The sequence below is a fragment of the Callithrix jacchus genome, chromosome 8 (genome assembly GCF_049354715.1).
Source record: "Callithrix jacchus isolate 240 chromosome 8, calJac240_pri, whole genome shotgun sequence".
In the NCBI taxonomy this organism is placed as follows: domain Eukaryota; kingdom Metazoa; phylum Chordata; class Mammalia; order Primates; family Cebidae; genus Callithrix; species Callithrix jacchus.
Genome location: NC_133509.1, coordinates 79,728,739 through 79,742,936, shown reverse-complemented (window position 1 = coordinate 79,742,936; position 14,198 = coordinate 79,728,739). Strand labels below are relative to the sequence as shown.

General features: G+C 38.2%; 1 protein-coding gene across 4 annotated transcripts in view; it reads right to left on the bottom strand.

Moving 5' to 3' along the window:
* The window catches only part of FANCM (FA complementation group M), an 81,589-nt gene that overhangs the window by 41,229 nt on the left and 26,162 nt on the right, over positions 1–14,198 (bottom strand). For all 4 annotated transcript variants that reach the window (XM_035260418.3, XM_078334829.1, XM_078334827.1 and 1 more), the window contains 4 exons: positions 13,807–13,887; positions 9,464–9,648; positions 4,274–4,480; positions 1,807–2,020 (listed from right to left, as the gene is read on the bottom strand). In XM_035260418.3, coding sequence (XP_035116309.3) covers positions 1,807–2,020; positions 4,274–4,480; positions 9,464–9,648; positions 13,807–13,887 — 687 coding nt within the window. The remainder of the gene's footprint in view (positions 1–1,806; positions 2,021–4,273; positions 4,481–9,463; positions 9,649–13,806; positions 13,888–14,198) is intronic.

Below are 14,198 nucleotides of genomic sequence, written 5' to 3'. Positions count from 1 at the left end.
TGAGGCTGGCTATGTATTTAACCAGAATCCTGCAGGAAGCATTCCCACCTTGATAAGTAATTGGACCACATGACTCCCAAGGTTCCTTCCAAATGTTAAAATATATGATACCTGATTATTTAAAACCCGCATTTGAATAAAGTAAAATCCAAAACATAAACTTTTTTTTCTTACTTTCATAGTGCAAATATCTCAAGATACTTTCTTGGTATTATGTCTCTGCAGTTGTTAAGCTAGGAGTACTCTCTCTCCTTACTAACAATGCTTCTGGCACCAAAGTATATGTTTCTTACTGTCTCAATATTACCAATAATTTCATCTAACTTTACCATTATCTTGCATAGAAGTGAATTGTTTTTTTAATTTTCTTCTCCTTTTTGAAAAGGGAAAGAGACCCACGCCCCTCCCTTTCTAGGAGCATTTGCAGAAACACAAACGGCTTCTAAATCCTTTAGGCTGGGCATGGTGGCTCATGCCTGTAATCCCAGCACTTTGGGAGGCCAAGGCGGACGGATCATCTGAGGTCAGAAGTTTGAGACCAGCCTGGCCAACATGGTGAAACTCTGTCTCTACTAAAAGTACAAAAATTAGTTGGGTGTGGTGGCACATGCCTGTGATCCCAGCTACTAGGGAGGCTGAGGCGGAGAATCCCTTGAACCCCGGAGGTGGTTTGTAGTAAGATGAGATCACACAACTGAACTCCAGCCTAAGCAACAGAGCAAGACTCTGTCTCAAAAAAATTAGAAATCCTTTCTTTTTTTTTTTTTTTAAGACAGAGTTTTGCTCTTGTTACCCAGGCTGGAGTGCAATGGCGCAATCTCGGCTCACCGCAACCTCCGCCTCCTGGGTTCAATTCTCCTGCCTCAGCCTCCCGAGTAGCTGGGATTACAGGCATGCACCACCATGCCCAGCTAATTTTTTGTATTTTTAGGAGAGACGGGGTTTCACCATGTTGGCCAGGATGGTCTCAATCTCTTGACCTCGTGATCCACCTGCCTCGGCCTCCCAAAGTGCTGGATTACAGGCTTAAGCCACTGCGCCCGGCCCAAAAATCCTTTCTTTAATCCTCTGATATCTATGTAAATCTGTGTAAAGACCAAGCAAGCCTCTATCCAACTTTCCAAACAAGAAATGTGTTTTTTTAAGTGTTTGGGGGTTATTTCTTTGAAATACAAACGTCAAGGAAGATAGTGTCCCTATCTGCCATCATCATGAGTGTTTAGGCATTTCTCTAAGATCTATTAATTTCTGCTTGTTATAGATATAAGAGAAGTTTTCATTATTCCTTCAGATAAAGGCAACCAGCTAATGCAAATGGCTACCTCAATTTCCAGGTGAATAGGTTATAAACTATGAAGGAATATATAGCAAATGGTGCCTTCTTATATGAGGACAAATCACTATTAGTCTTGACAACATGTATGTAAAGGATTATAAGTGCTTGGGAGTACATATAAGGAATTTCTCTCTGTCTTGGTATTATCTTAGTAGATTGTCTTCAGCACATACTGTAATCTGGTTTAATGCTTATTCAAAAATAAAACTGTTTTCTTTCTTTTCTAAACTTTATGGAGAACGTTCTCTGGGTTGGTAGGATATTTTTAACACTGAGTTTCTGTCACTCTATACTACGAATGTCTCTCCATTTGCCACAAGAATAATCTCTTATAGCCTTTCCAAAGAGAATGCCTATAAATATCCTAGAACATAGATTCAGTTTTACAAACAAGAAATATTATATCAACATAGGACCTGCTAAGTAAGAACAGGGGAAAAATGCATGTGTCAAATGCAAAATTTATTTACCATCCTTAAAGGAAAAGACAGATGACTTTCGCTTCAAGTTCCGAGAAGGCTTCTCTGGTTCATAGACACCACGTGTGATGAACATTTTGTGTAATTTTGGGTTGATTCCATCAGGAACCATTCGTGGACTTCCTTGGTAAAAATGAAGGATCTGCCTGTTACTTGAAATAGCTTTATATATGTTTCTTTTGTTGGACTGACTTTGATTATAAATCTGTAAAAACAAATATAAAATTTCAGATTATTTCTGTAAATAACAATTTATCCACAACAGGCAATTATTAGTTTGGATTTACGGTAAACATAAAACTGAACCCCAAGCTACTTAAATACTTAGAGAATAAAGCTTCTGGGCCAGACGAGGTGGCTCATGCCTGTAATCTCAGCACTTTGGAAGGCCAAGGCAGGTGGGTCACAAGGCCAGGAGATTGAGACCATCCTGGCCAACATGGTGAAACCCTGTCTCTACTAAAACTACAAAAATTAGCCAGGCATGGTGGTGTGCACCTTTAGTCCTGGATACTCAGGAGGCTGAGGCAGGATAATCACTTGAACCTGGGAGGCAGAAGATTGTGCCACTGCACTCCAGCCTTTTTGCCCTCCATCTCAAAAAATAAAAGAGGGAATAGGGCTTCTGTTCCCTTGATTTTGTTTGTTTGTTTGTCTGTTTTTGAGACAGAGTCTTACTCTGTCACCCAGGCTCTGGAGTGCAGTGGTGTGATCAAAGCTTACTGCAGCCTCAACCTCCTGGGCTCAAGCAATCCTCCAACTTTAGCCTCCTGAGTAGCTCAGACTATAGGCGTGAGCTACCACACCCAGCTAATCTTTAAAATATTTTGTAGAGTTAGGCTGTGTGTTGCCCAGGCTGGTCTTGAACTCCATGGCTCAAGTAATCCTCCAGCTTTAGGCTCCCAAAGTGCTAAAATTACAGGTGTGAGTCATTGAGCCCAGCTGTCTTGAATTTTAAAACCCATCATCAGTAAACTGTTAGATTAATCTCCAATGAAAATCATTTCAAAGTCCATTATTACAAAAGCCCACCCTAGCAGTTATATTGCATAAAGTAAACCTATTCTTTGTTATCTTGCTGTTTTATAAAAAGGCTGATATTTACATAGAAGTGTATGATTGTCTTGTGTTTTTTAAAAACTATTCCTTTATTTCAGTTTGTTCATCTCTCTATACTTCTATTCCTTCACTGTATACAACAAAAGCTTTACTCCCCAGGATTATCTTATGTAATCCTGCTGACAGGATTACATAAAATACTGAATTTGAAACTTGGAACATTACATAGCATAATGTAAATACTGAGTAAATGTGGCCACTGTTACAATTTTACAGATAAGAAACCTAACATGTGAATGGAAAGGTTAAGTAACTTGGCTAGGGAATACAATTAGAACCCATTTTCACTCACTGATAATATATGGCCTTTTACAAGCTACCAAACATTTCATTAGGATCATTTTATGGATAAGATCCCGCCACTGCACTCTGTTACCCTGGCTGGAGTGCAGTGGCGGGATCTTGGCTCACTGCAACCTCCTCCTCCCAGGTTCAAGCAATTCTCCTGCCTCAGACTCCCATGTAGCTGAGGTTACAGACACACGCCACCACACGTGGCTCATTTTTTTATTTCTTTAGTATAGACGGGGTTTTACCATGTTGGCCCGGCTGGTCTCAGATTCCTGACCCTCAAGTGATCTGCGTACCTCAGCCTCCTAAGATGATGGGATTACAGGCATGAGCCACAGCACCCAGCCTAAAATCAATTTTTAAAAACTATCATAGTTGTTAAGGCAATCTTTAATGTGATCCTGTATATGTGGCCACTGAACTAGTCTCAATGAGTCACAAAAGTTAATTAATACTTTAGTATAACAAATATAAAATAATATTTTATATAACATCTTATTTAGAAAGGCCTGTCACTCAAGACTGTAGCAAAATATGAATATAATTCAAGTTACTTATCACTTAAAATAGGCATCAGCAAACTTCCATAAAGGGCCTGAAAGTAAATATTTTGGTTTTGCAGGCTACGTATTGTCTGATATATTTTCCTTGTTTCTTATTTAATTATTTTGACATCCCTTGAAAAGGAAAAAACAATTCTCAATTTACTATAATTCAAAAATAAAAGTAAACTAAACACAAAGCATAGGCCTTCTTTAGAAGCACAGGGATATAGTAAAACAAAGTAATACATATTGGTTTCTGGATCTAGGTATCTCTGAATTACTACTTAAGTATCAAAATGTGTTTCTTTAGATGGATAAAAATTAGGAAACTGAATCCAGTCAAAAATTTGCCTAGTTACAACATAGAATCCAATACAAAGGTGGGAAAAATAAACCACAACTGTCCAGAGTGTTTGGACTTGGAATGCTAAAATGTTGATATTCACCTTTGGCCTTTATTTCTCAAATTTCAAGTGACAAACTGTTTCTGCAGCTCTACTTACACGTTCCTCTCGTCCTTCAGAAAGGATAACAACTATCCTGCCTTGACGTTTTCGGCCAGTTCTACCCATTCGTTGTACAAGACGAATTGGGCTCTTCTGAGAATCAAAACATATTATAAGATCAACTTCTCCTATATCCAAACCTTCTTCACCCACACAGGTAGAAACCAATGTGTTGTAACCACCATCACGAAATTGTTTCACTACCTAAAATAAAAATGATTGAAAAATAATTACATGCAAATATAAGAGAACTGAAGATCAAAGCATACTGTTTCCCACTCACCTGAAAAATAGTGAAATCAGATTAAAAATCAGTCTCAAAGTTGGCCACAGCTCATGCCTATAACACTTTGGAAGGATAAGGCAGAAGAATTGCTTGAGTCCAAGAGTTTGAGCTCAGCCTGGGAACATAGAAAAACCCTGCCTCTACGGAAAAAAAAAGAAAAAACTAGCCCAGCATGATGGTGCATGCCTATAGTATTAACTACTTGGGAGGCTGAGGTAGGAGGATCTCCTGAGCCAAGGAGTTGGAGGCTGCAGTGAGATATGACTGTGACACCACACTCTGGCCTAGGCAACAGAGTAAGACCTTGTTTCAACAAAAAAAAAAACAAAAAAATCAGCATCAAAAATAGTATAGAATAGGAAAAGTAGCAACCAACTGGCAATATAAGCTGAAAGAGATTATGGTAAAATAAACAGTTCTAATTATTTTGCTTTAGTAACAGTTGCAATGTCAAAAGGATCTGTCAACAATTTAACAGATTCTCAATGAATGAAAAACCCCAAAGTTTATTTTTAGCACCACAGAAAGGGGAATAGGGCAGGAAAATGGCCTATAGCAATTACTCCTATTTATCATATCTTAGATCTAAATGTATAGTTTTATCTGAAATAGGTTTATAAATATTTCTCATAATATTTATAAATAAGAATGTTATTACTCCTAGAAGTCATATCATAGCTTTTATACTACCATTCTAGGATTTTTCTGATTGGTTTAATGAAACCACAATAGCGTAAGAAAGAGTTAATGAAAAAGTTAATGAATCATTTTCTAAAAGTCTCTAAGCCTTATAAACTTAGTTCTCAACTGCTCTGAGCCTCAGTTTCTCTATATACATCAATACCAACATTGCAGGTTTCTGTACAGTGGTGTGGTGGCGGTGGTAATTAAATGAGATAATGCAACATCAAAAGCTGAATTCGCTGATAAATAATGATAGCTACTGTGTGGAAGGGCACACTATGTGCCAGGTACCATACTAAGTGTATATTAGTTTTTATTGCCAACGACCCTAAGAAGTAGATATTATCAATGCATTTTATTAAACAATCTGAAAATCTGAAAAGTTAAGCTATTTGTCTAATGTCTCACTAATGAACATCAGCATTTGAATGCTGGTGTCGCTGACTCCAAAAACCTATCTTAATCTGTAAGCTGGTTTTATTGTTAAAAACGACAACTTTAAAAGTAGGACAATAAATACAAATGTATCATGTTAAGTCTTCTTATAAACATTTCAGTCGCACTGGTCAAACGATTTTCCTTCAATATGAAAATCCTTTAGAGTATAGGGAGAAACAATGATCATGATTAAACATTAAGAGTAATTCACTTCCTGATTCTGTGCAGTGGTTCTTACCTATAATCCCAGCACTTTGGGAGGCCAAGGTGAGTGGATCACCTGAGGTCATAAGTTCGAGACCAGCCTGACCAATATGGAGAAACCCCATCTACAAAATTAGCCAGCGTGGTGGTGCATGCCTATAATACCAGTTACTTGGGAAGCAGAGAAAGGAGAATCACTTGAACCCAGGAGGCAGAGGTTGTAGTGAGCCGAGATCACACCATTACACTCCAGCCTGAGCAAAAAGAATGAAACTCCATCTCAAAAAAACAAACAAACAAAGAGTAATTCACCTCCTTTGGAATTTGTAATGACATTAAGTCAACCTGCATATAGCATAGTAAAACAGATGTCCTTTTGCCCAGATAAAGAAAAAAAAAGGGCCACATTGCTAGAGACACATTTTTTGAAATTCTTAATTAACAGTCAATTTCCTTTGTAGTTAACATGTATAAACAAAACTGTTACTTCCATGCTTAAGATTGATATTAATTTGCCACTGAATATACACTTCCATGAACTCTTTCCACAAACTCAAGACATATATTCAACTGCTTACCCAGTATCTCTGCTTGATGTTTAAAAGAGTACTGCTGAAAGTGTGCTCCATGAACTGTTTATTACTGGTGCCTGTCCACAAACTTTTTATTACTGGCTGACAACAAGATAAATTGGACTTCAACTTTTTCAACCATTTTACTTTCTAGTAATTCATTTTTATTATCCTGTTCAAAGTATCAGTACTGATGTAGTAGGGGAAATAAACTGGTCCTCCATCAGTTTTGATAGTTTGAAAAGCATTAATCTGAGAGGCTTGTCAAAGTTAACTTATCTAAATTAGCCAAGCATGGTGGCAGGTGCCTGTGATTTCAGCTACTTGGGAGCCTGAGGCAGGAGAATTAGAGAATGTCAGGAGCTTGATATCCTGGCTAATTTTTGTATTTTTAGTAGACAGGGTTTCAGCAAGTTGGCAGGCTGGTCTCAAATTCTTGACCTCAAGTGATCCATCTGCCTCAGCCTCCCAAAGTGTTAGGATTACAAGCATGAGGCACCACACCTGGCCTTTCCTGCAGTCTTACCCATTTTTGTTAATACCAGCTCCTTTCAGTTGCTCAGGCCAAAAACCTTGGAGTCATCCTACAGTCAGACTTCACATGCCTTTATCTCATATCCCACTCTAATTTGTCAATACACCCTTTCAGCCTGACCACTTCTCACCAACTTCCTTGTTACCACCCTAGCCCAAGTCGCCTTATTACCATCATCTTCAGCTTAAATTTTTGTTAGTCTCCCAACTGGTCTCTCCACTTCCATCCCTAGCCCCCTAAAGTTTATTCTTCAGACAATAACCAGTATGATTCTTTTTTTTTTTCTTTTCTCCAGACAGAGTCTCACTGTGTTGCCCAAGCTAAAGTATAGTGGTGTGGTCTTGGCTCACTGCAGCTTTGACCTCCAGGCTCAAGCATCCTCCCACCCCAAGCATACTCCCACCTCAGCCCCCAAGGAGCTGAGGCTACAAGAGCATGTCAACACACTTAACTAATTTTTGTATTTTTAGTACAGACAGGGTTTTCACCATTTTGCCCCAGTTGGTCTCAAACTCCTGGCCTCAAGCAATCTGCCTAATTTAGCCTCCCAAAGTGCTGGGATTACAAGCATGAGCCACAGTGCCCAGCTGATTCTTTTAAAATATAAATCAGGTCAAGACCATCCTCTGCCCCAAAATTTCCAAGAACTTCTCAAAGCAATCAGAGTAAAAGAGAAAGTCATTAAAACAGAAATGACATACAGAGCCCTAAAGGATCCTACCCCCATTTCTTTTCTGACTTAATATCCTGTTTCTAAATAAATGGGCAATGTACAATTATTTGCCTGAAAGCTCGTTTCAAAATAAAACAGCTGTTATGAAAGCAAGAACGTATAAGAGTAATAAAAAAAAAGTTTTTACTTGGCATACATAAAAATATTATTAATATAAATGAGTAAATGGTAAAGTCAGTAAAATCAGTAAGGTTCTTTATGGTGCCTGACAAGCTCAGGAAATAATGACTTTACATAATACTGAAATTGACCAGATTGGGTATTTCAAATAATAAAAATTCTTGACCTCCAATGCAAAAATCCAATTAATTTTTCCCTCATACATAAATGTTTAAGAGTAGTAATCACTGACTAGCTGTCTGAACCCTTTAAAATATGTATAATCTGACTTGATGATGGGTAAAGGTATTATTTGCAGATTTAGGAAGACACTCCCTACCATATCCAGTCAGCTTAAACAGACTCTTCTCAATGTAGTGAGGGCTGGTATAAAAGGTATTTATTTAAAGAATACCTGACCAACATGGTAAAACCCCGTCTCTACTAAAAATACAAAAAAAATTAGCCGGGCATGGTGGCACACGCCTGTAGTCCCAGCTACTCGAGAAGCTGACCCAAGAAAATCACTTGAACCTGGGAGGCGAAGGTTGCAGTGAGCCGATATTGCCATTGTACTCCAGCCTGGGCAACAGAACAAGACTCCATTTCAAAACAAAACAAAAATAAGAATAACTTGGCCAGGAACGGTGACTCATGGCTGTAATATCAGCATCTTGGGAGGCTGAGGCAGGCAGATAAGCACCTGAGGTCAGGAGTTGGAGACCAGCCTGGCCAACATGGTGAAATCCCATCTCTACTAAAACTATAACAATTAGTCAGGCATGGGTACCTGTAATCCTAGTTATCTGGAGGCTGAGGCAGGAGAATCTCTTGAACCTGGGAGGCAGAAGTTGCAGAGAGCCATAATCATACTACTGCACTCCAGCCTGGCAACAGAGTGAGACTCCATTTAAAAAAAAAAAAAAGGATACCTCATCTTCTAATGTCTGCAGAATCAAAATGGATCTGTCAAAATGAATTAGACATTAAAGACATATCTAATTGTCAGTCATTAGTATAGACTTATATAATTTATAAAAAGCTGCAAAGATTTTATAAAAATCAATAATGTAAAATATCCGTCAAAACATCACAGCACTAGAAAACTTAATGTCCTCTTACTCAAAGCATGAGGCTACCCTAACTACTATTATGGTTTCTTCTGACCACACTTTTAAAATAAGATTTTTAAATAAAAAGAGATAGGCTCATTATTTATTTAGAATAAATTGTTAATGGGACTTAACATAAACAGTAAACATGTATTGATGGCTCTACAATAAGATCTCTTTTAATGCTTACAACAACCATGTGATGTATGTTTACAGATAAGGAAAACTGAGGAACAAGAAGAAACTTTTAAGTGGTAGAGTCAGGATTCCAACCCAGGTAGTATGATTCCAGAGCTTTTCTGCTTAACTTTTACACTTTACATTACTTTAAAAACAAACAAAAAAAGTTCCAAAACCACATAAAACATTTGTTATGGTCTTTCAAAACATGCTTATTTTTATTTACATGTTTACTATAACATTATTTTTAAGTACCCAATCGACCAATGAGTTAAAACCAACAAAGAACAAGTGCAAAGCTAATCAATCTTATTTTTATTTTCATCAACTCTAAAAATAATTACCTCCAGTTGCTCCTTCTGGGTAAAACCCTTCGTGCTTTTCCCTGAGGCATGACCAACAAAAGTCATTACTCTAATAATTGGCTGATGCTGTGAAAGCATTTCTGCAATTTCTTGAACACTATCTCGAAATGAAGAGAAGATCATAACTCTGGTCTTATCACGTTTCTTTCCAGAAGTGTTTTCAGCTGTAAATATAAAAACTTTAATTATAACTTTTCACAAAGCATTTAGACAAGAACTAGTTCAAAAGACAAACCTGAAAGTATTATGCTAATGAAGATAATTCTTTCAAAAAAAATAATTTAGCTGTATGTGGTAGCATACACTGTAGTTCCAGCTTGGTAGGCTGAGATGGGGAAATCATGTGAGTCCAGGAGTTCAAGACCAGCCTGGGAAATATAGCAAGACCCAGTCTCTAATGAACAAATAAATAAATAATTTCAAACATCTTGAAATTTTGCTGATTTTTAAAACTACGCTTGCTATTAATTTTAATAATCTTAGCTTGTTATTTCTCATTCACTGTTATACTGTCCTAAGCAAATCAAATATGAATTACTCCCTGAATCACTTTTGACTAGTTCTTTAATTCAGGCATAATGACTGTTATTTCCCTTTACCTTCTAAGATAGCCAGAAGCACAGAACTATGTAGCTCCCCCTCATTTCATAAATTGTCCCTTTCCTTTCTGTTCACTAAAAGCACTGTCTTAATCCAAGCGATGCATTCTGTCCCCAAATCTACAATACTTTCAAATTCTCCAAAGACAACTGCAGAATATATCCTACAGTCAATTCCAAAGCTTCTCTTGATATCTCTGTGCTGGGGGGAGCCGGTGGGGTATAGGGGTGGCAGGCAGTAGAATGTACTCATAAGAACATGATCTTTGTGGCAGGGCACTTAATCCACTGGGTGACTGGTGATCATGGTACTTATTTAAGCTCTTTAAGGTTTAGTTTCTTCATATCTAATATGGATTGATGTATAAATGAAACAGTAAATACAAGGTATATAGTTTTGCACACACAGTAATTGGTTAATTATTACACATTGTGTGGGGTTTCTGGTTATTCGTTTTTATTTATTTTTGAGACAGGGTCATGCTTGGTCACCTAGGCTGGAGTGCAGTGGCCCCATCATGGCTCACTACAGCTTCTACCTCTTGGACTCAGGTGATCCTCCCACCTCACGCTCTGAGTAGCTGGAACTACAGGCACATGTCACCATGCCCAGCTACATTTTAAAATTTCTTTGTAGAGACAGGGTTTTGCCGTGTTGTCCAGGCTGGTCTCAAACTCCTAGGCTCAAGAGATCTACCCACTTCAGCCTCCCAAAGTGCTGGGATTACAGCCATGAGCCACCACATCCAGCCTCTAATGATTTTTATTACAGGAATCATTATAAGCATTAAGCATTTTATATATGTTAACTCATTTAATCTTCACAACAACTCTAAGGAATAAATGACTAATGAAATGTAAAGTTAGGCTGGGCACGGTGGCTCACGCCTGTAATCCAAGCACTTTGGGAGGCCGAGCGGGCAGATCACAAGGTCAAGAGATGGAGACCATTCTGGCCAACATGGTGAAATCCCGTCTCTACTAAAAATACAAAAAATTAGCCAGGCGTGGTGGCACATGCCTGTACTCCCAGCTACTCAGGAGGCTGAGACAGGACCCGGGAGGCGGAGGTTACAGTGAGCCAAGATGGCACCACTGCACTCCAGCCTGGGCAACAGGACTGAAACTCCGTATCAAAAAAAATAAAGTTAATGTACAATACAAAATCAAACATAGGACCTGAAGAAGCAGCTGTTCCAAGTAAGATTATTCTAAACTGGCCGTGCGTGGTGGCTCATGCCTATAATTCCAGCACTTTGGGAGGCCGAGGTGGGTGGATCATGAGGTCAAGAGATCGAGACCATCCTGGTCAACAAGGTGAAACCCTGTCTCTACTAAAAATGCAAAAATTAGCTGGGCATGGTGGTGTGCGCCTGTAGTCCCAGCTACTCGGGAGGCTGAGGCAGGAGAATTGCTTGAACCCAGGAGGCGGTGAGCCAAGATCGTGTCATTGCACTCCAGTCTGGATAACAACAGCGAGACTCTGTCTCAAAAAAAAAAAGAAAAAAAAGATTATTCTAAGTAAACTTCTTTTGAATCATCATTGCATTAAGCATTAAGCCCCTGTATACAACCACCTCCTGAATGAATTGCTGTTTTTATCACAAGACTACATCTCCTTCAATCTGTCGTGGCCTGCCTTTTTACCCTCATTCCACTAAAGCTCCTTCCAGCAAAATAATCAGTAACTTCCCCACTACCAAGTTCGACGGACATTTTTTACTTTACACACTTTACTCTTTCCTTCTGAAATAGCGTCTTTCTTCAGCTTCTTTGACACTTTACTTGTCTGGTTTCCTCCCCAAGCTCCTTAGTGGCTTTTTCTCTTCCAAACTCTAAATGTTGATATTCTTCAGGACTCCATTCTGGACCCTCTTCTGTCTATCTCTACCGATAATCACATCTATTCCTGAAACCTTAAATATTACCTTTTTGCTGATAACTCTGAAATATATTCACATATATATAAATAAATAAAAAACAGCACCAACCATTCTTCTGAGATCCAGATTTGCTTATCTAATGCCTACTTGACACTTAGATGTCTCAAAACATCTTAACATGTTTCCTTTTCCTTTTGTTATCTGTTTGACAAATAAAAGTTGTATATATTTATATTGTACGATATGTTTTGAGATGTATATATACATTGTGGAATGGCTAAATCAAGCTAATTAACATATGCATTACCTCACATACTTATCTCTATTCTTCATTTTTTACTTTGCTTATATAATCATTTGCAAACATGTACACATAAACATATATACACAGCCATATGATTCTTTTTTTTCTTATATCCTATGTCAAATCCATCAACAAATAAGTTGGCTCCAATATGAACATATATCTAGACTCTATTTCCTAGCACCTTGACCACTACTGCCTTGATGCACACCACCATTATGTGTCATCATCTAAGACTATTATAATAGTCTTCTAAGTTATCAATGTCTATGCTCCACAAAACTTCCAGAGTGATCCTTTTAAAATCTGAAGTCATTCCACTGCTACAAGTATCTCTGTTTGGTTTTGCAAAGCACAAATATTCAAAAATTAAAAACCAAAGTCCTATATTATCTGGCTACCTCTCATCCATACCACTTGTAGCCTCAGTCACACTAATCTAACCACATTGGTCTATTTAATCATACCAAGCGTCCTACTGCCACCTCAGGGCCTTTGAATCTGCTATTTTTACTGCTTGGAATTCTCTCTCCCCCAACCTCAAAAACTCACAAGCCTTGGTCCCTTATCTCCATCAGATATCACTTTAAATATCCCTCTACAGAGAAGCCTTCTATAACCATCCTATATAAAACAGCACTCCTCCCTAACTCTCTCTCCTTACCTACTTTACCCTTCTACTGTACTATGTATTGTTTTACTGTCCACTTCCCTTATATTGCCCCAAGCTAATATATAGAGTACCTTATTCTTAACATTCCCACCACTACCCTTGCCCTAACCCCTCCAAAATTTCTCAGAGATTTTTAATATTCATTATCCAGAGGAACTAAAAGCCCACCTTCTCCACAAGAAGTGTTAGCATAAACTAGTAAGTTGAAGTTTTTTTGTTGTTTTTCTTTTTTGAGATGGAGTTTCACTGTTGTTACCCAGACTGGAGTAAATGGCACAATCTCGGCTCACCACAACCTCCGCCTCCTGGGTTCAAGCAATTCTCCTGCCTCAGCCTCCCAAGTAGCTGGGACTACAAGCATGCACCACCATGCCCAGCTAATTTTTGTATTTTTTTAGTAGAGACGGGGTTTCATCTTGTTGACCAGGATGGTCTCAATCTCTTGACTTCGTGATCCACCCGCCTTGGCCTCCCAAAGTGTGTTGTTTTTCTTTTTTTTATTTTCAAGATGGAGTTTTACTCTTGTTGCCCAGGCTGGAGTACAATGTCACAACCTTGGCTCACTGCAACCTCCACCTCCTGGGTTCAAGCGATTCTCCTACCTCAGCCTCCCAAATAGCTGGGATTACAGGCATGCAACACCATGCCTGGCTAATTTTTGTATTTTTTAGTAGAGACGGAGTTTCACCATGTTGGCCAGGCTGGTCCTGAACTCCTGACTTCCCATGATCCACCCGCTTTGGCCTCCCAAAATGCTGGGACTACAGGCATGAACCACTGTGCCCAGCCATAAGTTGAAGTCTTACTTCTTGCAGTAACTTTGTCTTCCTTTAAAGCTACTAAACATGACCTACATGACCTACCGTTCCATGACTTAAAGTGTTCAATTACAACTTCTTCTAATTTCTTTAATTTTGGATGACCATAAACAAATTTTTTATCTCCTAGAAAAAAACAAAAATATCAAAAAATTTTTCTTTTTTTTTTTCATAGTCAATTACAGTAAATTTCAAATGCATATATTGGGATTTTTAAAAATTTAAACCAGGAGTAACATCTAGGTAGCATATAAGTCTTACTGTAAAATGAAATTTGAACTTTTATAAACATTTCATTCTGAGAGAACCCCAATAGGAATCAGCAGCAAAGAAAGCAAAAATATATATTAAACTATAAGTCAGGTTTTGATAGTTCTGAGAATTATCACTACCACTAACAACTACAGTTTGTAAACTTGTTTAAAGAAGTTTAAACA